Source organism: Sarcophilus harrisii, chromosome 5 (genome assembly GCF_902635505.1).
Source record: "Sarcophilus harrisii chromosome 5, mSarHar1.11, whole genome shotgun sequence".
NCBI lineage: Eukaryota > Metazoa > Chordata > Mammalia > Dasyuromorphia > Dasyuridae > Sarcophilus > Sarcophilus harrisii.
Window position 1 is genome coordinate 146039710 of NC_045430.1, and position 25669 is coordinate 146065378.

The window sequence follows — 25669 nt, forward strand, 5'->3', positions numbered from 1 at the left end:
TTAAGCTCACTTTTTCATTTATAAAGTGAAGGATTGGACTAGACAGCTTCTAAAGTCCTCTTACTTCTAAATCTATATTCTTAAGATCCTATGACTTGTTCTTTCTTTGTATCCCCAACACTTAGCACAATGCCTGGTACATAATGAGCAATTAATAAACACTTAATTGAACTGACCACTGGATAAAATTTATACCACTATGAATTTACTTATATATTAAGAATTAGAAAATAAATACTTCCTAGCTCTGTGACCCTGGGCAATTGCCTCAGCAAAAAAAAAAAAAAAAAAAAAAAAAAAAGGAATTAGAAAAAAATTATTTTTGCCAATAGGCTGAAACTCATCATTTAAAATAGTGTGAATATTAATCAGTAGTATATCCAGACTGAAGTAGTTAAGATTACATGGGGCTCTCATAAACTATTTAGACAAAACAAATAAGTAAAGAAAAGCTAACAAAAGAATTATCTATTAAAGTATCCAAAAATGTTATTCCTGACTTCTGTTTCTTTTAGACCAAAGTTATGAAAAGGAGAAAGCAGCTTGTAAAAATTATGGTACAAAATCATCTAGTATGAGAGAAAAATGAAAATGGAAACTGAAAAAAAAAATCTATTTTTTGGTTCAAGAATGCTTTTAAGACTCTAAATTAAACCAGTTACTTTTCTCTGTGTGTGTATGTTTAAAGATATACAGATACTGAGATCAGCTCTGTTGAATATCCAATATTTAAGTAATTCTGTTATTTACACAGACACAGGGATTCAATATCTTATAAGCTAATATTGAAGGTGATGAATTTGTCAGAATTTTAATAATACAGTGAACAAATTTTGCCAGAAGAGTATCTGGGATCCTAGAAAATTTAATGATTTCTATTTTCACTATCATATACCCCTTTTCTCTTGTTCCCCGACAACCCAATTCAACTTTTATAATTCCGTCCATGCAGGTTTTGTATTACTAACATTTTTAAAAAGCATTTAACATGTATGTATGACTATTATCCTCTAAGGATAAAATTTAATCAAAAATTGAAAATTGATCAAACACAAGGGACATCCAAAATTACTATTCCTAAGTGTGACAAGGATGGAATAGAAAAACATTACTGATAGAAAATTGTAATATAGAATATTCATGCTATCTATGTTACATTCAAACCACTTTTCACCATTTTATTTAATCATTATTAAAACCACCTCCAAGAAAAACATGCATTTATTATTTACACAATTAAAATTAAGCAATAATATAATTATTCTGGAAGGACTTACCTTTCGGCAATAATTTGACTTCTCCGTTCTCTTTCTTTATTTCATTTATTACTTTATGCTTCTTTTTTTCTTTTTGCTTCTCTTTGTCTCTTTCTTTAATTTTGTCTTTGATTTTATCTGTGGAGAAAAAACTGTTAAAAATAACTACAGAAAATAGATACTTAAATAGCATGACAATTTTATCTTTCTAAGTAAAAAGAAAATCAAAATGCAACAGAACTTCAGACAGAAAAATTTATCCAAAAATTCACATTTTGATCGCTGTTTTTACTGATTTGTTTGGTTCTGTAACATTAAATGATGAGCTTTATAAAATATTTTTCTCTTTATTTTTGTATATTTATTTGTTTGTCTTCTGGTGGTTATTGTTTATGCTAAAATTTTTAAATGATTCTGGCTAAGATTTTATAACTATTAGCTTTAAAGTTACATATACTTTTATGCTGTTTATGGACCTTGGAGAGTTCAGAGGTATAAATACAGATTATTTATGTATGATACTGAATTTCACTTTTCTGAATTAATATTTATAGGTCACAATTATAAGAAATTATAACATAATCCTGTACCTACAGAAGAACTTGCATTAACCTGATATATCTTAAAAATCTATTTTTTGTCAAACTATTTGTTTCTGTATCAATAGTAAATTCCAACCACATAAGTTATATAAGAAAAATTTTTTAAAACAAATAGCCAATTCACAGAAAAGGTAAATTATGTTTCTGTCCCATCTACTCACTCCTGTACATAGTTTATTTACATGTTTTTGGGAATTCAATCTTTGCTAACATATGAAAAGGTCCTCTTCTTAAGATAATTCTATAGGCACAAGGCAATATAATGCAAGAACCTAGAGAAGCAGAATTAGATCAGTCTTTCGGATGGTGAGGAAGCACAGTGATAATGACATTAATGCTAGAAGCATTTTCTCCTATGTGTGAAACTAGCAAGGGATACCTCACCCATCTCGTCAGTACATTCTGTCCATTGGCTACAGCACTACTACACTGTCTCAGGACATTGCTAACGCCCCAGGGAGTGACATGGGATGAGTCTAAACTGTTGGGCTCATTGGAAGGATCAGTGCTTTCTAATGCAAACTTTTGTCCTTTGAAAATTATTGGGGTAAGGAACCAGTTATTTAGATATGAGATTCAATACAACATATGACTACTCAAGGCAGCATGAAATAGTGCAATGATGTCCCTTATTTATCAACAAAATGGGAGTAGTATTTGTCTCACCCTTCAGTCCTTCACAAGACTGATATAGAAAAGCATTCTTTGAGTAAGCCACTTTATTTCTCTCAGTCTCAATTTCCTCAACAGAAATATGGGAATAACATCTGAAAGGGTTGTACTGAAACCTCCTTCATGTGTTGTCTCCCCCATTGAAATATGAGCAGGAACTTGTTTTTCTATTTGTAATCCTAGCAATGCTTTTTCACTCATTCAAGTGAGAAAATGTATGGAAAGTACTACACAAATTCTAAAATATTAGAGATATGTTATTAAAATGTGTGTTATTTTTATGATTACTTGCAAGACATTACACTAGGCGGTAGGGATTTTACGAACTCTCTGTCAAGAAGCTTACCCTCTGGTCATCATTAGGGGAGGGCTACACCAATATGAAGATCACTGATATCTTGGAGAAAGCATCATGTTCAAAAAGTCCAGGCAAAACACAAATCCCCAAATAGGGTCAAAGAGAAGGGCTTGGGAAAGGCTGGAAGTTACTAGGATCCGTTACCGGCACAGGCAATGTCATGAGCTCAGACAAAGAAAGGAGTACCATAAAATATGGAACACAGAGTAGTCCAATTTAACTGGAACCTGTATTATGTGAAAATGGAGGATATGAGGATAGAGAAAGGCCAAGGAGGTACTGATTTAAACCATGTTGTTGAAAACTGAATGTACTTGGCAATTACTTGTATACAGGCAATAAGGGAGAGAGAAAGAATCAAAACTACCTGTTAGAATGTGAGTCCCTCAGAAAACACCATCTGCATCCAGAAAAAGAACTAAGGAAAACTAAAATCAACACATCTATGTATCTATGATCAGTTCTTTTTTGTTTTTTTTTTATCTCTCCCGTGACTTTTCCCTTTTGCTCTAATTTTTCTCCCCCAACATGTTTCACAAAGGAATGTGTATTAAAAATAAATATATTTACTAGGGGAAAAAAAAGTGAATCCCTTAAAAGCATGGATTGTTCTTATCTGCATTGCCAATATTTAGTACAGTGACTAGCTTATAATAAGCAATCAGAAAATGTTTACTGGCTACATTTTACTTTACTGACTGAAAAATACTGAAATTAAGAAAATGGTAATGTCATCAATCAGAGAAATGATATAAATAGGCACCTACTTCTTTTATGTCCCTTGGGGCAGCTAGATGTGATACAGTATATAAGCAATGATTTGCAATCAGCAAGATCAGAGTACAAATATGACCTCAGATACTTACAAGTTGTGTGATCATAATGAATCACTTAATATATCTGTCTTAGTTTCCTCATCTGTAAATTAGAAATAAAAACAGCACCTACCTCCCATGGTTGTTATTAGGATCAAATAAGATAATAGCTATAAAGTGCTTATTACAAAATATGGTTTGTGCTATATATAAATGTTAACAATCTATAATGCCATTATTATTGCAGTTATTATTTCTGCTGACCAGGCTGAAAAGTCTACTTGTGTTTTTGCTTGTTTTTTTTTTTTTTCTGTTTTGCTTTATTCTGTTCTGTTTTTTGTTTCTTTTTCCAAAAACTTAAAAAATACACTCTTAGACAGAAAAAAAGATCCAATCCAATAGTTCTGCATTTGTACCCTTTACCTATTATGTAGATATTGGTTCTAGAAACTGATTATGAATCTAAAGATAAGGTAAAGTCAAGTACCTTTTCCTTTATTTATAGAAAGGAGGGAGAAAGGAAGAGAGAGAGAGAGAGAGAGAGAGAGAGAGAGAGAGGGAGAGAGAGAGAGAGAGAGAAACTGACTGACTATAAATGAGGGGGGAGGGAAGGAGAGAAGGGGAGAATGTGGGAGAGAGAGGGAGAGAAAGAGAGGGCAAGAATGTGAGAGAGAGAAAGAGAGAGAGAGGTACCAAGTGAAAGCAGCATGGTAGAATCCTCAACTTGGTTGCAAGCCAGACTTTGGACAACATCAAATATCTCAAAAAATTCTCTGAAAGTTAAGAAGCTGTCAATGAGTCCCATTCATCTGAGTGAAAACTTTCTTATCCTCACTCAACTAAATATAACTATGGTCACATAGAAAGAGACATATAGATAGTAATGAAAAGTGACATCTAATAACAAAGAACAGAACTATATACTAAATTAGTATGAGTTCACTTAATACTTTGATTAAAAAAAATCTTATGGACTTAAAATGTTTCATCAAGAAAGGAAAAAATACCTCATAGAAACATTTTCTTTTAAATGGTCAAAAAGTTTGGTATTTAAGTATGCAAGCTTCAGATAAACATAAAATTTCACTTACATGGATTTTCAATTTTCTCTACGTTGCATAAGTAAGGTATTACTGTAAGTATTGTGATTTCTACTAATCACTTTCAACCCTATCTAGATTATAATGGGAAGAGTAGAAAGCAATAGAAACTGAGAGGCAACCAGTAGGTGTGGAGAAAGAGGAGAATGGGAGAAACCAGAACAGATGAAAGGTTTATATAGTAATCTAGAGTCATTCAGTTAAAGGAGCTAATAGTATAACATACATGATAATAACTTAAAGACTTCGTTACTTATTTTGCAATAACATAACTCTTACATTAACAATCGAGAGAGTGAGAGTGAGTGTGTTAGTTCTCTGTAGCTTTATAACAGTTATTTAAATACTAAACTCTCATCCTATATACATTCTGAAGAAGTCATTTTATATTTTGGTAGAACAGAAACAGCAGAAAGAAATCTCAGCAAATGGAATTATGTAAGCACACACATAGACACAATGAGACAATGTTCAACTATAGTGCTGTTCTGATGCTTACAACTTAAAGGTGATCCTGGATTTTGAAGAGTATAGTAGTGGGGGACCAGAGAGTCAGGAATACCTGAGTTCAAGTGACCAAGTTACTTAACCTCGATGTACTTCAGTTTCCTACTCTATAAAATAAAAAGTTTAGATTTGAAGGTTTCCAAAGTCTCTTCCAGCTCTTAATTCTATGATCCTATGATCTAGGATAACAAGTTCAAAATTCCAGAACTATCAACCACAAACTTCTGGAATACAAGTGTTTGTAAAATGGGCACTATTTTACAATAAGTGGTCTAAACTGTCTATTACTGCCCCTCTACTGGACAAATAGACAGGCCTCTTGTGGCATTTAAATGTTGTGTTTTCCTTCCTTCTTGAAGAGGACCAAAATGACCTTAATTAGACCTATATGAGCTCAGAGTGCTCTGTCCCAGGTCGGACACAAGTAGCCCTCATGAACATCTGGGGGGCTTCTCTGACTTTGGGCATCTCACCTTTCTTCTGAGCTAATCCATTCTACTTTCCTCATACAGCACACCCCCTTCTCTGATGAGGGCCTACCATGCTAGGTGGCCTGCACCAGTGTCTTCCATGTCATACAACTGATTCTAAAGTTCTTAAGAGAGACTTTGAGTGTCCTTGTACCACTTTTTTTTACAACCTTGTGAGCACTTGCTCTATGTGAGTTCTCCATAAAATCTTTTTGGCAAGCATGCATTTAGCATTCGAACAATGTGACCAACCCAATGGAGTTGTGCTCTCTGAAGTAGAGATGGAATGCTTAACAGTATTAATATTACATTTGAACATAATATTAATTACTGTATCAGAAAAACAAATGAGAAATTCCAAGAAACATGAGAAGAATTGTGTTAAGTGATGCTGAGTGAAACAAAATTGTAACATACATAATAACCACCATAATACAAATTAAAAGAATAGTTAATAAAGTTATCAAGCTCATATAAGAGCTAAGGACTAAAGACTCAAATAAGAAAAAAACAGCTTCCAATATAATAGGAAAAGACAATACACAAAAGGAATTCAAAAAGATGAGGGAAAGGGAAAGGAAGAAGGAAGAAGTTGCTACAAGGAAACCCCTTAGCTCTGGCAGCTCAAAACTAAGCACAGCAGCTAGTAGGAAATAAAGAAATGGCTGGGAATTCTGAGCTGTCCTAAAGGGAAAATTTAGGAATGTCTGGTTGCATCCTCCATCCCTTTAATCAAAAGGAATAAGCAAATGGGAGTACAGAAGTGATCTTGAGCTACAGAAGTAAAAACAATCTTTATGTCAATGAAATCTCTGCTTATTATCCTGGGGGAAATATCACATTCAAGCAAGCAAAGTAGCTGGTAGAAAATGAAGAGGGGGAGGGAAAAAAAAACACTAAAAACTAAACAATGTGTTTGTTCTCTGGTATCAGAAGCCAAATTCAAATTTAAATTCTGATTCTTAGTGACGAGATATTTTTAGTCAAGTCACTTACCCTCCCTGGTTCTCAGTTTTCTCATCTATAAAATAAAAGGTTTATAGAGTGGTGACCCAGAGGTCCCTTCCAGTTCCAGAATTATGATAACAACAAATCTTTGCCCTGAAGAAAAGAGATAACAGATGAGGAAATAACCACCCATTCCTTTTGAGGACAAAGTGGGAAAGGGGAGCTGTGAAATATCATCAATACTGTCGAAAAAAGTTAGCTGTGTTGCCTGATTTTGCATAATTGTTTTTATTTGTTAAAGGAAGATTCATTGGGTAGTAAGAATGAGAAGCTGGAGAAGTATGTCCAAAAATGACTGCTGTGAAAATAAAAAGCATCAACAAAACTAATTTTAAAGAAGCCAGATATATCTGACCTTGCTTTTTTACTGGCTTTTTTTGTCAGATTTACAAACAAATAGTCTAATTTTTAAGAAATAATTCTCATGTTTCATTGCTTAACTGTCCCTGCTAGCCAATCTGATGCAATTTACTATAAAAGTAAACTAATTATGATATCAAAAGAGTTACTTCAACAGAAAATGTCTCTCCAATACAAGTGTTCTACTTGCAATTTTTAAAAGAAAACAAAAAATTTTTAAATTTTTTAAAGTCACATCTTACATTGAGAAATGTATTTGGTAGAGGTTCCAAGAAACAATCACAGAATTTTGTAGCTCAATACCACATACTATTTTCATGACGAAATGAGACATACAACATATTACTTCACTTGAGAATAATTATAGAATCATAATTCTATTATCATTTTTGGGGATACTTCATATTATTGTTTGCATAATGAGTTTATTCTGAATAAATCTTTACAGAACATCTGAAAAGTCTCACAATGGATTAGAATTACAGAACAGTGAAAAGAACACTAACCTTGGGGAAATAAGAGATCTCATTTGTTACCTGTCAGATCAGGTTTCTTTAGTTTTCAAATAAACTCACATTTTTTTTTTACTGTATAAAAATTATAAACTACTTGGAGATACTCTAATTGTATTTGGTTCTAATGCAAACTGGCTATTTAGGATTTTATGATTAAGGTGTTATTGCTTATTCCTTTTATTTACTCTGCTTTAAAACAACCAAATTCAGAGTTTGGGGGGATAAGATAATTATATATGAAATGCTCGTAGTCATATCCTATGATCTGCATAATTCATACAAAACATTTCTTCATGAAGATATATGAAAGAAGTTCAAATTGTATGGCTTTTTTTCCTTACTATGCTGAAAAGACAGACTAAACTCTGGCTAAAGTCTCTAGAACAGAAAAAAGAAACAGAAGGTGGAAAACAATTCTACACCAGTTAAGGATTTAACTAATCCTAAATGACAGTACCAACAGTATCTTGGAAAAATAAGATATAGGAAAAGCTGTTAAAAATACATTTCCAGATTGCAGCATGATTTAAGAAAAGTAGTGCCTAACAATATAGCAAAATGAAAATGGGGGTGAGGAAAGAGAAGAGTTACAGAATATACATGAAAGCAGGGTAAAAATAGCAAAATAGGGCTAAAATAATTAGGTGTTCTTGACAGTTGTATGATTATGAGTTTTGGCATATGGCATATTATAGTCTGTGAAGAGTTAAAAATGAAAGCAACAGATTGGTACATGGCAGGCACGAGCAGGGTACAATATAAAATATATATTTTTTAAAAACTGGAGTAAAATACATCATTGGGAAAATGTATAAACAAAGAAAAAGGGCTGGCCATATGTCAAGATATAGGGATAGCAAGATGAATAGCTTTGGTGCTACATCAGCATCCTTGAGGTGTACAAGAAATCAAGAACAGGAGGAGGAAGTAAATTGCTTAGTCCCATTTCAGAAAAAGAAATAGAACAAACTATTAATCAACTCCCTGAAAAAAAATCCCCAAGACCAGATGGATTTCCATGTGAATTCTACCAAACATTTAAAGAACAATTAGCCCCAATGCTATATAAACTATTTGAAAAAATAGGGAATGAAGGAGTCCTACCAAATTCCTTTTATGACATAGACATGGTACTGATACCTAAACCAGGTAGGTTGAAAACAGAGAAAGAAAATTGTAGACCAATCTCCCTAATGAATATTGATGCTAAAATTTTAAATAAGATATTAGCAAAAAGACTACAGAAAATCATCCCCAGCATAATACACCATGATCAAGTAGGATTTATATCAGGAATACAGGGCTGGTTCAATATTAGGAAAACTATCAGTATAAATGGCCATATTAATAACCAAATTAACAAAAACCATATGATCACCTCAATAAATGCAGAGAAAGCATTTGATAAAATCCAACATTCATTCCTATTAAAAACACTTGAGAGTATAGGAATAAATGGACTTTTCCTTAAAATAATCAGTAGCATCTATTTAAAACCATCAGTAAGCATCATATGTAATGGGGACAAACTACAACCATTCCCAATAAGATCAGGAGTGAAACAAGGTTGCCCACTATCACCGTTACTATTTAATGTTGTATTAGAAATCCTAGCTTTGGAAATAAGAGTTGAGAAAAGAGATTAAAGGAATTAAGAGTAGACAATGAGGAAACCAAACTATCACTCTTCGCTGATGATATGATGGTATACTTAGAGAACCCCAGAGATTCTACTAAAAAGTTATTAGAAATAAGCCACACCTTTAGCAAAGTTGTAGGATACAAAATAAACCCACATAAGTCATCAGTATTCTTATATATCACTAAAAAGCCAACAGTTAGTTACAAAGAGAAATTCCATTTAAAGTAACTACTAATAGTATAAATATTTAGCAATCTATCTGCCAAGGGAAAATCAGAAACTTTATGAGCAAAACTACAAAACACTTTCCACAAAAATTAAGTCTGATCTAACCAATTGGAAAAATATTAAATGCTCTTGGATAGGGCGAGCAAATATAATAAAGATGACAATACTACCTAAACTAATCTATTTATTTAGTACTATATTAATCAGGCTCCCAAAAAACTATTTTAATGACCTAGAAAAAATAACAACAAAGTTCATATGAAAAAACAAAAGGTCAAGAATTTCCAGGGAATTAATGAAAAATTCAAATGAAGGTAGCCTAGCTGTACCAGATCTAAAATTATATTATAAAGCAGCAGTTACCAAAACCATTTGGTATTGGCTAAGAAATAGACTAGTTGATCAATGGAATAGATTAGGTTCAAAGGACAAAACAACCAATAACTTTAGTAATCTAGTGTTTGACAAACCCAAAGACCCTAGTTTGTGGAATAAGAACTCACTATTTAACAAAAATTGCTGGGAAAATTGGAAATTAGTATGGCAGAAACTAGGTATTGACCCACACTTAACACCATACACCAAGATAAGGTCAAAACTGGTTCATGATCTAGGCATAAAAAATGAGATTATAAATAAATTGGAAGAGTATAGGATAGTTTACCTCTCAGACCTGTGGAAGAGGAAGGAATTTATGACCAAAGAAGAACTAGAGATCATTATTGATTACAAAATAGAAAATTTTGATTATATCAAATTGAAAAGTTTTTATACAAACAAAACTAATGCAGACCAGATTAGAAGGGAAGCAATAAACTGGGAAAACATTTTTTTTTTGGGGGGGGGAGTGTTTTTTTTTTATTCTTTTTTTAAATGGAACATTATTTTATTTATTTTTTCTTTTTTTTTTAATAGCTTTTTATTTACAAGTTATATGTATGGGTAATTTTACAGCATTGACAATTGCCAAACCTTTTGTTCCAATTTTTCCCCTCCTTCCCCAAACCCCCTCCCCTAGATTGGCAGGATGACCAGTAGATATTAAATATATTAAAGTATAAATTAATACAAAATAAGTATACATGACCAAACCGTTATTACGCTGTATAAAAAGAATCAGACTCTGAAATATTGTACAATTAGCCTGTATAGGAAATCCAAAATGCCGGCAGGCAAAAATATAGAGATTAGGAATTCAATGTAATGGTTCTTAGTCATCTCCCAGAGTTCTTTCGCTAGGTATAGCTGGTTCAGTTCATTATTGCTCCATCGGAACTGATTTGGTTCATCTCATTGCTGAAGACAGCCAGGTCCATCAGAATTGATCATCATATAGTATTGTTGTTGAAGTATGTAATGATCTCCTGGCCCTGCTCGTTTCACTCAGCATCAGTTCATGTAAGTCTCTCCAGGCCTTTCTGAAATCATTCTGTTGATCATTTCTTACCAAACAATAATATTCCATAATATTCATATACCACAATTTATTCAGCCATTCTCCAACTGATGGGCATCTACTCAGTTTCCAGCTTCTGGCCACTACAAAGAGGGCTGCCACAAACATTCATGCCCATACGGGTCCCCTTCCCTTCTTTGGGAAAACATTTTTACAGTCAAAGGTTCTGATAAAGGCCTCATTTCCAAAATATATAGAGAATTGACTCTAATTTATAAGAAATCAAGCTATTCTCCAATTGATAAATGGTCAAAGGATATGGACAAACAATTCTCAGATGAAGACATTGAAACTATTTCTAGCCATATGAAAAGATGCTCCAACTCATTATTAATCAGAGAAATGCAAATTAAGACAACTGAGATACCACTACACATCTGTCAGATTGGCTAAAGTGACAGAGAAAGATAATGCAGAATGTTGGAGGGGATGTGGGAAAATAGGGACACTAATACATTGTTGGTGGAATTGTGAATACATCCAGCCATTCTGGAGAGCAATTTGGAACTATGCTCAAAACGTTATCTAACTGTGCATACCCTTTGATCCAGCAGTGCTACTACTGGGCTTATACCCCAAAGAAATACTAAATAAGGGAAAGAGACCTGAATGTGCATGAATGTTTGTGGCAGCCCTGTTTGTAGTGGCTAGAAACTGGAAAATGAATGGATGCCCATCAATTGGAGAATGGTTGGGTAAATTATGGTATATGAATATTATGAAACATTATTGTTCTGTAAGATATGACCAGCAGGATGAATACAGAGAGGCTTGGAGAGACTTACATGAACTGATGCTAAGTGAAATGAGCAGAACCAGGAGATCATTATATACTTCAACAACAACACTGTATGAGGATATATTCTGATGGAAGTGTTTCTTCAACAAAGAGAAGATCTAACTCAGTTTCAGTTGATCAATGATGGACAGAAGAAGCAGCTACACCCAAGGAAGAACACTGGGAAATGAATGTAAACTGTTTGCATTTTTGTTTTTCTTCCCGGGTTATTTTTACCTTCTGAATCCAATTCTTCCTGTGCAACAAGAGAACTGTTCGGTTTTGCACACATATATTATATCTAGGATATACTGTGACATATTTAACAGGTATAGGACTGCTTGCCATCTGGGGGAGAGGGTGGGAGGAGGGAGGGGAAAAGTCGTAACAGAACTGAGTGCAAAAGATAATGTTGTAAAAAATTACCCAGGCATGGGTTCTGTCAATAAAAAGTTATGATTATGAAAAAAATAATAAAAATAAAAATAATTTTTAAAGTTACTTTAGTCACTAAGAACAAATTCTTAAATGATTTAAAAAAAAAAAAAAAGAAATCAAGAACAGAATAGAAATCACCACCATCCAGGCTTTTATGGGCAATTTGCAACCCCTCTAATTAAATTCCAGAGAGAACAAACTAGTTCTTTAGCTTTTCTAGTTAATGGTAACTGCCTGTGTGACCCTGGTGCCATGTAAATGGGAACATTATTGCTCTATACTTATTTAGTAGGATTTTCTTAGTGACAATAAGATAAGTTTTAATACACAGATATATCTAAAGTCATTTTAAAACCAATATGCCAACTTTTTGGACTTGAATAACTCATTTACAGTTTTATCTTCACTGCCAAAAGAAATGAATATCATTGTATACTGCTAAGTGATGTATATACTGTCACAGAAATCTATTTACTATTCCAAAAATTCAATTTAGAATGGTCTTCCTGTCATCTTAGCCAATCTAAAGAGATGTGAGGTGACACCCCAATAGTCTCAATTTGCACTAAATAAACTTTTATAAATTACAAGAGAAGCTCAAATATTAAGAAACTTATGCCTTAAGCATTACATGATATACACAAATAACTAACACAAATTTGATTTGAGTTAGTAAGAGAGATATCTACAAATAAGCTACTATGAATTCAAGTGAGACAAAAATCACCCATTTTAAGGAGGACAGTAGAAGCATTCATGGGCAAAACTTTTAAACTGGGTCTTTAAGAACAGGTGGGATTTCAAGACATATCAAAGAGAACACAGAGAATATCAAGCAGTGGGAATGGCATAAGAAAATAAGGATAAAGAAGACAACAAGTTCTAGCTTGAAATATAGACTACGTCTAACAGAGGACACGAGCTGTTGTCTTGTCTGGACAATGGACCAATCTTGGAGTTAGGAGATCTGAGTCATCTAATTACTCTTGATGAATTGAAGTCCATGTGGCCCAGATGAACTGCATCTTTAGGTATAAAAAGTAACTGTGAATGAACACAGAGTTGAACTCAGAAATATGTTTTTAAAATTTAGGAAAACAGGACAGGTATCATAAAATTGAATAAGGACAAACACTGAAATGACTTTCAAAAAAGGTAAACAGAGTCCACAAACCATTCCTGAGAAAATTCTAGAAAGGCTCAGAGATGATTGGTAAAGAATTAGGGGAGAAAACATGATCTCTTCTTGAAGTACGACAAGTCATGATAGACAAAACAAAGTAGTTTTTTTAACTGATTTGCTAAACTATTAGACAAGGAGAATATCATGAATGTAATTTACTTAGTTTTGACAAAAAATTTTGTTGAAATATCTCATACTGAGATTCCAGGAACCAAGATGGCAGAGAAAACAGTGAATTATTGTAATCTTCCCATGTTCATCTCTAAGCAATCATAAAATAGTGCCCCAAGACATGTCCTAGGACTGCAAAACCAGCAAGAATCTTTTAGCCCAGGAAACTTGAAGGATCTAAAGAAGTAGACCCTCTCACTTAGGTGTGCCCATGTTGAAATCTATCTTTGCATGTATTTGGAAAAATAAAATAACTATTGGGGAAAAAAATTTTAAATCAGACAAGTGGAAGCTAATGACTCTAAGAGACATCAAGAACCAATGAAACAAATTCAAAAAAAGGAAAAACGGAAGAAAATGTAAAATATCTCATGGGAGGAACAAATGACTTGGAAAACATCCAAGAGATACAATATCAGAATCATTGGACTACCTGAAAGCCATAATCAAAAAGAGAACTGGAGAGCATCTTTCCAAGAAATTGTTCAAGAAAACTGTCCTAATGTCTTGTATCCAGAGGGGAAAATATACATTAAAAGAATTCAATGACCACCTCAGGAAAGAGATTCCAAAATAAAAACTCCAAGGGACATATAGACAAATTCCATAACTATCAAGTCAAGAAAAAAATACTACTTGTGGCTAAAAAGAAACAATTCAAATATGAGAGCACCACTGTAGAAGGTCACAGTCAGTGGGGAAACTCTGGGTAAGATATAAGACTCTTCACCCCAGAGGGAACCTGATAACAATGTCTGGTTCAGCTCCCCATCTCCCGTAAGGGCTCTCAGCCTTCCTGAGAAGTCAGGGAGTGGTGACAACCTGTGTTGAGATTGAAGCAGAATGATAGCAGGTGGAAGAGTGACACCAGGTGGCACACTACATACAATAGCAAGTTGTTTATGTGGTCCCAAGTGCACAGTGTTGTTTTTGTAACACTATGTAAAGGGGAAAGCTCTTGAAATAAATGGATTTCATTTTCCCACCATCCTCAGGAGTCCTGCTTTATCATTTCTCCACTAAGAAGGTATATTTTAATCACCCCAGTGTAGGAGCTCTAGAAAGCAACGGTATGTTTTGTCACTCCAGCTTGAGGGCTCTAGAAAGCAGGACTCAGTATTTTAATCACCCCAACTTGGGGGCTCTAGAAAACAGGACACAACAAACCACAATTAACATTACACAGGACCTGGCAGTAGCAACATTAAAAGACCAGAAGTCATAGAATGTTCAGGAAGGCAAAGAAGCTAGGACTATAACCAAGGATCATTCACTTGGCAAAAGCAAGCATAATATTTCAAGGGAAAAAAGATCATTCAGTGAAGTAAAAGGATTTCAAACTTTTATCATAAGAAAAGGATCAGCACTAAATAAAAAACTGACCTCCCACATCAAGACCCAAGAAAAGCATAAGTAGGTAAAAAGGGAAAAGAAAACAAAGTATTCAACAGCACTAAACCATTTATATCCACACACAGGAAAATGATACTTGTAATTCTTATTAACTGTCACTAATAGTACATTTACAAGGAATATACAAGGCCAGAGGGTATGGATATAAAGTGAATTTGAGGGAATGACATTTTAAAAAATCCTAAATGATGAAAAAGAGGAATACACTAAATATCTCACACTATTCCCATTTAGAAAATGTAAAGATATGAATTCCACAATAATACAATCAGATGAAATTACAACTCATTTGAGAGAAAAGAAAAAGCTTAAACATTTATATACTACTTATACTATTAATCACAAAGCCCTGTGCAAAGAGCTTTCACAAATATTTTATTTGAGCCTCATACCAAAATAGGTAATATTATTATACCCCATTTTACAGTCAAGGAAACAGGCTGAGAGAGATTAAGTGACTTGTTGAGTGTCATAAACTCAGTAAGTATCTAGAGCTTAATTTGAACTATGATCTTCTGCTTAACTCCAGGCCCAACTCTCTGTCCATTATACCACCAAAGAACAGTTGGTATATTCCTGGTCTTATGCTATTTAACAATTTTATAATGACTTGGACAAAGTCTGCTCAACAAATCTATACACTGAACAATAAGAGTAAAGCTCCAAAAATTTCTTGCCAAACTAGAAGAAAAGTGTCAAAGATGGCTTCAAGACAGCTACAAAACTGAAAGTGAGATCTGTACCAGATTAAATTGTGATTGGGAAATGCTTAACAAAATAAATAAAACTATAAAACAGATTATGTAAATTTGTGGCTTTCTGAGTCAATATATGGCCCCAGGGATCTGTTTCTATTTGAGTTTGACACTTTGGGCTAAACTTAATTAGATAATATTCAACAGGGATTTGAAGTGTCATATTTGGGATCAAAAATATCAGCTTCAAAAGTACAAGATTAATCAGTAGGTTGTCTGAAAAAAAGCTAAAGGTTTTGGTCAACAATGTTGACTGAGCAGTGTGATATAACAACAAAAACTATGCAACCATGGGCTGCTTTAAGAGGGACACAGCTTCCAAGAATAAAGATGTATGTGATAGCATGTGAATGCTCAGACAATTTTCCATAGTTCTGGGTGCTAGAATTTATACAGGACATTAATATGACAGAAAGAGTCCAGAGGAGAACAACTAAACGTAAAGGGACTCCAGGCCATGACACATCAACAGGAGGTGAGGAACTAGAGCTCTTAAGCCTAGAGACTTCAATGGGGATATGACAGCCACCTTCAAGTATCTGAAATGCAGTCACAAGGAAGATAGATTATACAGGTTTTGGTTAATGCCAAGGAGCAATAGGCTGAAGCTATAAAATAGGCAAATTTAGGCTTAATGCCAAATAAAGTTATCTAAAATGGGAATGTGCCGTCAGATAGTGGGTTCCTCCTTGAAGGAATAAATAACCATTCATTAAGTGCTCACAGTGTACCAATAACTGTGCTTAACCCTGGAAATACAAATTTAAAATTTAAGGACATCCCTTGCTTTCAAGAAACTTATGTTCTAATTGGGAAAGATAGTAGATAAAGGAAGTGATGGTCAATGGACTCGAATGTAAAACAGATAGGTAATGAAATCATAGGGGTGTAACTCTTCCCAGGAGAAATTCAAGTAATGATTTGGTTAGAGTTCTAGAAGTATAATAAAGTAGTAGAGTACTCACACTGGGAAGGCAACATACCTTCCAGTGGTCCAGGTAGTCCAGCTGCAGGGTATACCAAAAGTTTTAGTGCTGTTTTAAGTTATTAATACCTATAATTAAGATTAGGATTAAAGTGTACAACTACACTAAGATTTTTTGGACACCCTCTATAATGGTCTGCATGAGGTACTCACCAATCAGGAAACTGAAGTCCTGATGCAGAGGTTATTATTATTTATTTCATTTTTATTTTCATTTTTATTATTATTATTTTATTATTTTCATTTTTATTTTCCCTCTCTCTTCCCCCTCACTGGGAAAGCAAGAAATACAATAGCAATTATACCTATGCAGTCATGCAAAACATTTTTGTATTAGCCATGTTCTAAAGGGGAAAAAAAGGGAAAAAATATGATTCACTCATCATCAGTTCTCTACCTGGATGTAGACAGCATTTTATATCACAACTTTGGAATTGTGGTAGATCATGGTTTTGATCAAAGTTATTAAGTCTTTCACGGTTTCTTTTTTCGTACACTATTGCTCTTACTATGTAGCTTATTTTTCTGATTCTACTTAATTCATTTTCTGAGGCAGAAGATTATGATGCTGAAGGGATCAAGTCCTCCAGGGCATGGCCTCTAATCCTTTCTGCAGGGTGGCTGCTGACAAAGGGCAAGTAGTAGAAATTTTAAAATTTGGACTAGATGACTACTTTTCAGGTATGTTATAGAAGGAATTCCTTTCGGATATGGGATGTGTACTGAAGTCTGTTCCAGCTTTCCAGTAAGGGCTTCTATTTGGTTCCTATCTTAGATACTTATTGTCTATGTGGGCAAGTCACATTTGTCAAAGCCTCATTTCTAAAACGGGATCCTAGTACTCTGTTCATACTACATACAAGTCAACAAATATTTATTGAACACTCACTATGTGCCAAGCAAGAAAACATTCTGCAAACCTTAAAACACTAAAAAAATCAATTATCATTAAAATTAGAAAAAATTTTTCTCTAGTGTGAATGCATTATTAAGAAATGGAACTTTCTACATAATGTAATCTAATTATTATGTCTTTATGATAGAAAAAATGCCTAGTTTCTGCTATACTATTTTCCATTTTTTCCAGCAATTTCTGTGAAAATTGGAAAAGTGTGGCAAAAACTAATTGGCACTGACCAACATGTAATACCCTTTATCAAAATATGGTTGAAATGGGTTCATGATATAGACACAAAGGGTGATACTATAAGCAAATTTGGAGACATAGGATAGTCTACCTCTCAGATCTGTAGAGAAGAAAGGAATTTATGGCCAAAGAAGAACTATATAACATTATCAAATGCAAAACAGATACTTTTGATTACATTTTAAAGTTTTTGTACAAACAAAATCAACAAAGCCAAAATTAGAAGGGAAGCAGAAAACTAGGAAAAATTTCTACATCCAAAATTTCTGATAAAGGCCTCATTTCTAAAATATGTAATTGACTCAAATTCATAAGAATACAAGTCATACTCCAATTAACAAAAGGTCAAAGAATATGAACAATTTTCAGATGAAAAAAAATTAAACATATGAAAAAATGCTTTAAATCACTATTGATTAGAGAATGGAAAATAAAACAACTCTAAAGTATCATTACACACCTCTCAAATTAGCTAAAATGACAGGAAAAGATAATGATAAATGTTAGAGGAGATGTGGGGAAACCAGGACACTAATACATTGTTAGTGCAGTTGTGAACTGATCCAATTATTCTGAAGAGTAATTTGGAACTATGTTCAACGGGCTATTAAAGTGTGCATATCTTTTGATCCAGCAATGTTTCTACTGGGTCTGTATCCCAAAGAGATCATGAAAAAGGGAAAAGGATCCACATGTGCAAAAATGTTTGTAGCAGCCCTTTTTGTAGTAGCAAGAAACTGGAAAACTGAGTGGATGCTCATCATTTGGGGAATGGCTGAATAAACTATAGTATATGAATATTATGGAATATTATTGTTCTATAAGAAATGATCAGCAAGATGATTTCACAAAGGCCTGGAGAGACTTACATGAACTGATGCTAAGTGAAATGAGCAGAACCAGGAAATCATTGTACACAGCAACAAGAAGATATATGATGATCAACTGTAGAGGACTTGGCTCTTTTCAACAATGAGGTGAGATTCAGGCCAATTCCAAAAAAATTGTGATTTAGAAAGCCATATACATCCAGATAGAGGACTGTGGGGACTGAATGTGGATCACAACATAGTTTTTTTAACTTTTGTTGTTGTTTGCTTATTTTTTTTCTTATTTTTTCCCCTTTTGATCTGATTCTTTTTGTTCAACCTGCTAAGTGTGGAAATATGTTTAGAAGAATTGGATATGTTTAACCTATATGTATTACTTATAGTCTAGGGGAGAGGGAAAGAAGGGGAAGAAGGGAGAAAAATTTGGACCACAAGGTTTTTCAAGGGTGAATGATAAAAACTATCTTTGCATGTGCTTTGAAAAATAAAAAGCTATTATTAAAAAATAAAATATTTGGGCAAAAAATTATAAAATGATAGAAAAACCACTAAAAATTATTTCAAATTTTCCATCAATTTTTATATGATAATAAAACCCAGCATTTCAAAAGATGCTTAATTTTGTTGATAAAATAGAAATCAACTATTCTCAAAATTCTGTCCTCAGATCCGTAGGAATCTCCAAGATCCTTTCCATGAATCAATAAGATCAAAATTATTTTCACAATAATTACTAACACATTATTGCCTATGAAAATAATCCTGTGTGATGCTTGATTTTCTTCATATATTTTGACCAAAACATAGCAGATTGAATGCAGGAATAGACTTAAAAATAGATATTTTCTATTAAGTCAGACATTAAAGAAATTTGCAAAAACATATAAAATGATACCATTCTTCTCCTCAATGTTTTCTTTTGGAAAATAGTTATTTTTATTTAAAATACCTTGTTAATGTGTGAACAGTTTTAAATGTATATTTTATTTTCTTACATGATATATATAACCCATATACATAAAAGCTCTTTGAGGTCCTCAATAACCTTAAAGAATACACAAAAGTCCCGAGATCAAAAAGTTTAAGAAACACTGATACAGATAATCTCTACACTGATACAGATAATTTCTAGGGAGCTAATGACTGTAGCCCAAAACTTCATCTCCTACTGGAGGCCAAGTTTCAGATAATAAGAATCACTTATTCAAAGGGAATACTTTAACCCAATCAGTTAAGGAAAAGAATGTATTCATTTTCAGCTGTTCAGTTATTTTTTAATTAGGTCTGATTCTTTGTGACACTATGAGAAGTTTTTCTGGGCAAAGATGCTGGAGTAGTTTGCCATTTCCTTCTCCAGTTCATTTTACAGATGAGGATTCTGAGGCAAATTGGGTTAAGTGACTTGTTCAGGGTCACACAGCTACTAAGTCTCTTAAGGCCAGATTTGAACTTAGGAAGGAGTCTTCCTACGTCAAGTTTAGGCCCAACATTTTATCCACAGTCCCACTTAGTTCTTCTATACAAATCATGAAAGAGTAATAAAAGAAAAAACCTCTACTTCAAAAGCCATTGTACCAAAATAGCCACAGAGCTCTGATCAATGCAATAACTAAAAGACAAATGAAAAAGCTTGTTGTACAGGTTCTTGATAAAGAGATGATAGATACCAGACACAGAATAAAATACACATTTTTAAAACATGGTCAACATAATAATTTGAGTTTATTATTAATATTAATATTATTATTGATTGGTGACATATTTCTTATATATAACAAGCTTCTTTTTATTTTTTTTCAAGTAGAAGTTGTGTGGGACAAAGACCACCAGCTCAAATAAATCAAGATTTCTCAAGGTAAAAGTAGAAATGAATTTTATTTCGATCGCTCTCCCTACAAGGGTGGGAGTCTCCTTCCTCACTAGTTAGGCAAGGAGAGGCAAGACCCACTTAACAGACCAGGATTATATAGGGCCTGGGCTAACACTCCCTATAGGCTGGACCTTTGCCCTGCTTAGCCAGGACAAATAACCTCACATTCTAAGTCATAAATGAGGAAAAACTTTCAATCCAACCACATCTTTAAGATTACTAAATTACCTTCTATGGGAGTTTCAATGCCAAGATGGCCCCAACTTAATCTCACAAAGAAAAGATCCCACACCATGTAAACCATGTGATCTCTGGAGAAAGAAACTTGGCCCCAGGGCACAGCAGATCCTTCACTCGTTTTAGAACACTGTCTCCATCTTGTGAGTCAGATTTCACAGTTCACTTCATTCAGGAGGAAGAAAAAATGCTTGTTTAATTGAACAAAAGAAAAAGAAATGTGAAAAAATTTTCAATTTTTGGTAAAGATAATGGAAGACCAAGAAATAAGACATACTACTTATTTAAGAAGCCTTGGGAAAGATCCAAAGCAATTTCAATAGTCTTTGGACAGAATATGCCATCTGCATCCAGAAAAAGAACTATGGAGATTGAATGTAAATCAACACATGGCTGTGTTCAGTTCTTTTTTCTGTTTTTTCCTCCCCCATAGTTTTTCCTTTTTGTTCTGATTTTTCTTTCAACATGATTCATGAAGCAATATTTATTAAAATAAATTAAAAAAAAAAAAGCATTGGGAAAACAAAAGAAATAAAAAATGACTAACAATGAATTTAGCTCCATTACTACCTCTAGCTGAGGATTCTCAAATCTACTTAAATTACCCTAATCTCTCTTCTCACCGGCAATCTTACATTTCTCACTGCTTTTTTGGACAACCCAAACTTTACTTAACTGTAAAATGAGAGAATAGGATTGATAACCTCTAACATGCTTTTCAGTTCTAGTCTAGTTCAGTTCAATGGTCCTAAAAGTCCATAGAAGTTAAGAGCCAATTGTGTGAGACAAATGAAAAGCTTAAGAGTTTCTGGGTGGGTAATGATCAATTTATTAGTCGGGCTAATTAATAAACTGATGGTTAGTGGTCTAAGTAACCAAAGGAAAAACCATGGCAATTTCCTTTGGAAAAGGAGATGTCTCTGACAGACAAAAATCAGATCTGATTGGTGAACCAATAAGGAGATGGACACCCAGTAACCTTCAAATTCAACATGTCCCAAATCGAATTAATTATCTTTCCCCAAAACCTCTTTCCTCTGTCCCTAGAGAAGACATCAGGCCCTATGGCTTTTAACCTAGCCACTATCATCCCTGATTTTTCATTCTCTTTTACTGCTCCCCTCCTCCATATACAATCTATTGCCAAAGCCCAGCAATTTTACTTTTTAAACATCTCTCAAACAAGCTCCCTCTCTCCTCTGGCATTGCAGGCCCTCATCACCTCTAGACTATAGCAGAAGTTTATTAACTTACTTGCTTCAAATCTCTCCCAAGTTCAATCCTTTCTCCATTTATCCATTCAGTCACTAAAATTATTTTCTTAAAGTGCAGGTCTGATTATGTCACCCCTCTATTCAGGGATTCAATAAACTCTATAAACTTTAATGGCTTCCCATATTCTATAGGATCAAATACAGAATTATTTATGATTTCTAGAAATACAGCTTTGGAAAAAACAAGCTCTGTTAAAGCTCACTGGGAGTCATATGGACCTGTTGTACCAAACCTAAAACCCAAATCCCTCTGGCTCTCACAGATTGGCCAATTGGTCCCAAATCTCAATTTAGTCACAATTTGTTTTTTGATAGCTCAGAGTGAGAATAAATACCAACTGTTTCCATTCTGGTCAGAAACCCTAAGGGTCTTCCTCTCCAAGATTTTTTTGTTTTTGAGTAGGTAAAAGAGTCCATTTGTTTTGGCCTCATTTCTTACCCAACCTTAATTACTGAATGGTTGTTGCCCCAAACAGACCTGGGAAGGGTCTTTGCTTAAAAAGGTCAAGATCTCTCAGTGAATCCTCCTGCCACTCCAAATAGTTCTGGAAGAGAGAATGAGGCTGATGAGTTTTCACAACCGTTTCACTTAAATCCAATTCACTTGCAAGTCAAGAAGGGAGGACAACAGCATCAAATACAAAATCCTCTGCCATTCAAAGCTCTTTATAACCTGGTCCCCTCCTACTTTTCCAATCTTCTTAAATCCTACTTCCTAACAAGTACCCTTCAAACTAGTGACACTGGCTTCCTTCTTGTCCCTCAAATGAGACAATATTGTGGCTTTGGGTATTTTCTCTGGCGTCCCCCAGGCCTGGAATGCACTCTCTCCTCAGCCCCACCTACTGCCTTCCTAGGCTTCCTTTAAATCTCAGCTTCTATAAAAAGCTTTCCTAATCTCTGTTAATCCTAGTTAGTGCCTTCTCTCTCTCAATTATTTCCTATTAACCCATTATATAATTTGTACATAATTGTTTGCTTCTTGTCTTCTCCCTAGAATATGAACTCTTGGGGAAAGTGCCTCTTTTTATATCCCCAGTACTTAGCACAAAAGTGCCTTAATATGTTTTACTGACTACTGATTAAAAGATGAGAAGCATTTTTTTCCTTTTTGATCTGATTTTTCTTTTCTTTTCTTTTTTTAATAAAGCTTTTAATTTTCAAAACACATGCATGGATAATTTGACAACATTGATCTTTGCATAGCCTTGTGCTTAAGATTTTCTTGTCCTTCCCTCCACTCCCTCCCCTATATTGTAAGCAATCCAAAATATGTTAAACATGTTAAAATATATGTTAAATCCAATATGTATAAACATATTTATTCAATTCTCTTGCTGAACAAGGAAAATCAGATTTAAAAAAGTATATGAATAAGAAAACAAAATGCAAGTGAACAATAACAAAAGAAGTGTGAATGTTATGTTGTGATCCACATTCAGTTCTCACAATCATCTCTCTGGGTGTAGATGGCTCTCTTCATCACAAGATCATTGGAACTGGCATCATGATCTGATTTTTCTTGTTTAGCATGATAAATATAGAAATATGTTTAGAAGAAATGTACGTGTTTAATCTATATTGGATTACTTGCAGAATAGGGAAGAGGGTTGGAAGAGAAGAGGGAGAAAAATTTGTAACATAAGGTGAATGTTGAAAACTATCTTTGCATGTATTTTAAAAATAAAAAGCCATTTAAAAAAAATAAAATGTAAAAAAAAAAAAAAAAAAAGATATAGACACCCTGACGCTACTTTTTTTTTTACAACAGTGAGTGGTCCATAAGTGTGGCACATGGAATATATTTGACTTTTTAGATGTATAGTACTAAAAAGTTGTGATGATTTCTCTCTCTTTTTTTAATCTTTTAAAAACATTTGTTATGTAGGATGGTTGAGATAGGGAAGAATAAGGAACAACATGGGTCCCTTGTGTCTATTAAGATCTATCAAGGGGCAAAGTTGAAACTAGTATGATCAACAGAAAAAGATTGCACAGATTTCAAAAAAGCAACCTCATTCCCCCTAGCCTTCGCAAGTAATGTGCATGTCAAGTTGATCTGTGAACAAGAATCACAGTACCTCTGACCTACAGAAAACGCAAGCCTAATGGATAGTTCCTACCCAGAGGCGAAATGAAATACTGTAATGAATTAAGTTTGTGTAAGGCAGGTTTTTCACTTGAATACATGTACACAATCTTGAATAATGAGGGCAAAGAAATATGGCTAGATATTTTTTTGTAGTTTGGAAAAGAAAAAAGAAATATTAAATATCTGAAAGACTGTCCTATAGGAAAGGGATTAGTCAGTTTTGCTTTAATGTTTGTTTCAAAATACTCGAATTTGTTCCAATGGGATTGATATGTTGAGGGGATATTTTTAGCATAATTTGAAATCTGAATTGGTATTTCTTAACCAGGAAGCAAGAAAAATGGCATAAAAACTTCACAATAACTTACAAGCTTGCACTCTTTCCAGTGGCATTTCCACAAGCTAAGTTTTTATCAAATGATAAAAACCTTGCTTGCCTTCACATCCATCACCCATCTCCTCCAACCGAACGACTCACACAGTATAACCCTAACTCCCCCTTCCCTCCCTGGCTTCTGGTCCCAGTCTGAAGTTTCAGCTTGCCCAATTTCCTCTTGACTCTGCAAACCCAGGTCGTGGGAATTGGAGGATAAGTTGAACAGCAGCTCAAGAAAAAGTCTTAAGAATGCCATTATTTATTGTAATATTTATGTATTTCTTAACTATGTGACATGCATAAAACTGTGCTACTGTTTTTTATTATATGTTTTACTTTTTTGAATGTTATATCACCAAATACATTTTAAACCTAAGCCCTGTGGTTTGCACTGTGATTTTCCATAGTATGGTGCTTTTTAGGAACACATATGTCAACCATAGCACAACTGACTTGTATTTTGGTAGGCCTTAAAAGGCAAAACTAAAAACAAGAAGTTGCAGGAGAGATATACAAGGAAAGAATATAAAAAAGAACTTCCTAACAATGAGAGCAGGTCAAAAATGAAATAACTTGTAGAGGAAGCAATAAGTTTATCATCACTAGAGATTTCCAGATAGAGTCTAGATAACTAGCTGTTAAGACTGCTGTAGAGATTAATGAATTATGAGGGGTAGACATATAAGATAGCCTCTAACAATCCCTTTCAACTTCAATATTCTTTAATTCTGTGGATGTATATTCCTTTCTTAGACAGTGAAGGTGTTAGGTATATTTAATATGAGTTTAGCTCATAAAATGAGAAAGATACGGTGCGGTTTCCTTCACTTTTTTATTTCTAGCACAGTCGAAATGCAGATAGGTGAATACAGAAAGAGATTGAAATAGGGAAAACACATTCCAATTCTACCTCTGATACACATTAATTTTGTGACCATGGACAAGCCATGTAATCTCTCAGTGCCCTAGAAAATGGTTGTTAATACACATATTGCAACCACAAAGTCTTTAGTAAGGAAGGGAGGGAATATTTACATATAACTACACTATACTATGTGCTAAATGATTTCATTTGCTCCACCAGGAATACCCAACACTAAAATAACAAATTGGTACAAAAAAATCCAGTAC

The 25669-nt window shown here is 33.9% G+C and overlaps 1 protein-coding gene across 1 annotated transcript in view; it reads right to left on the bottom strand.

The window, feature by feature from the left end:
* Window positions 1-25669, bottom strand: part of RSBN1L (round spermatid basic protein 1 like) — a 95216-nt gene that overhangs the window by 47484 nt on the left and 22063 nt on the right. The window contains exon 2 of the mRNA XM_031938688.1: window positions 1278-1394. Coding sequence (XP_031794548.1) covers window positions 1278-1394 — 117 coding nt within the window. The remainder of the gene's footprint in view (window positions 1-1277; window positions 1395-25669) is intronic.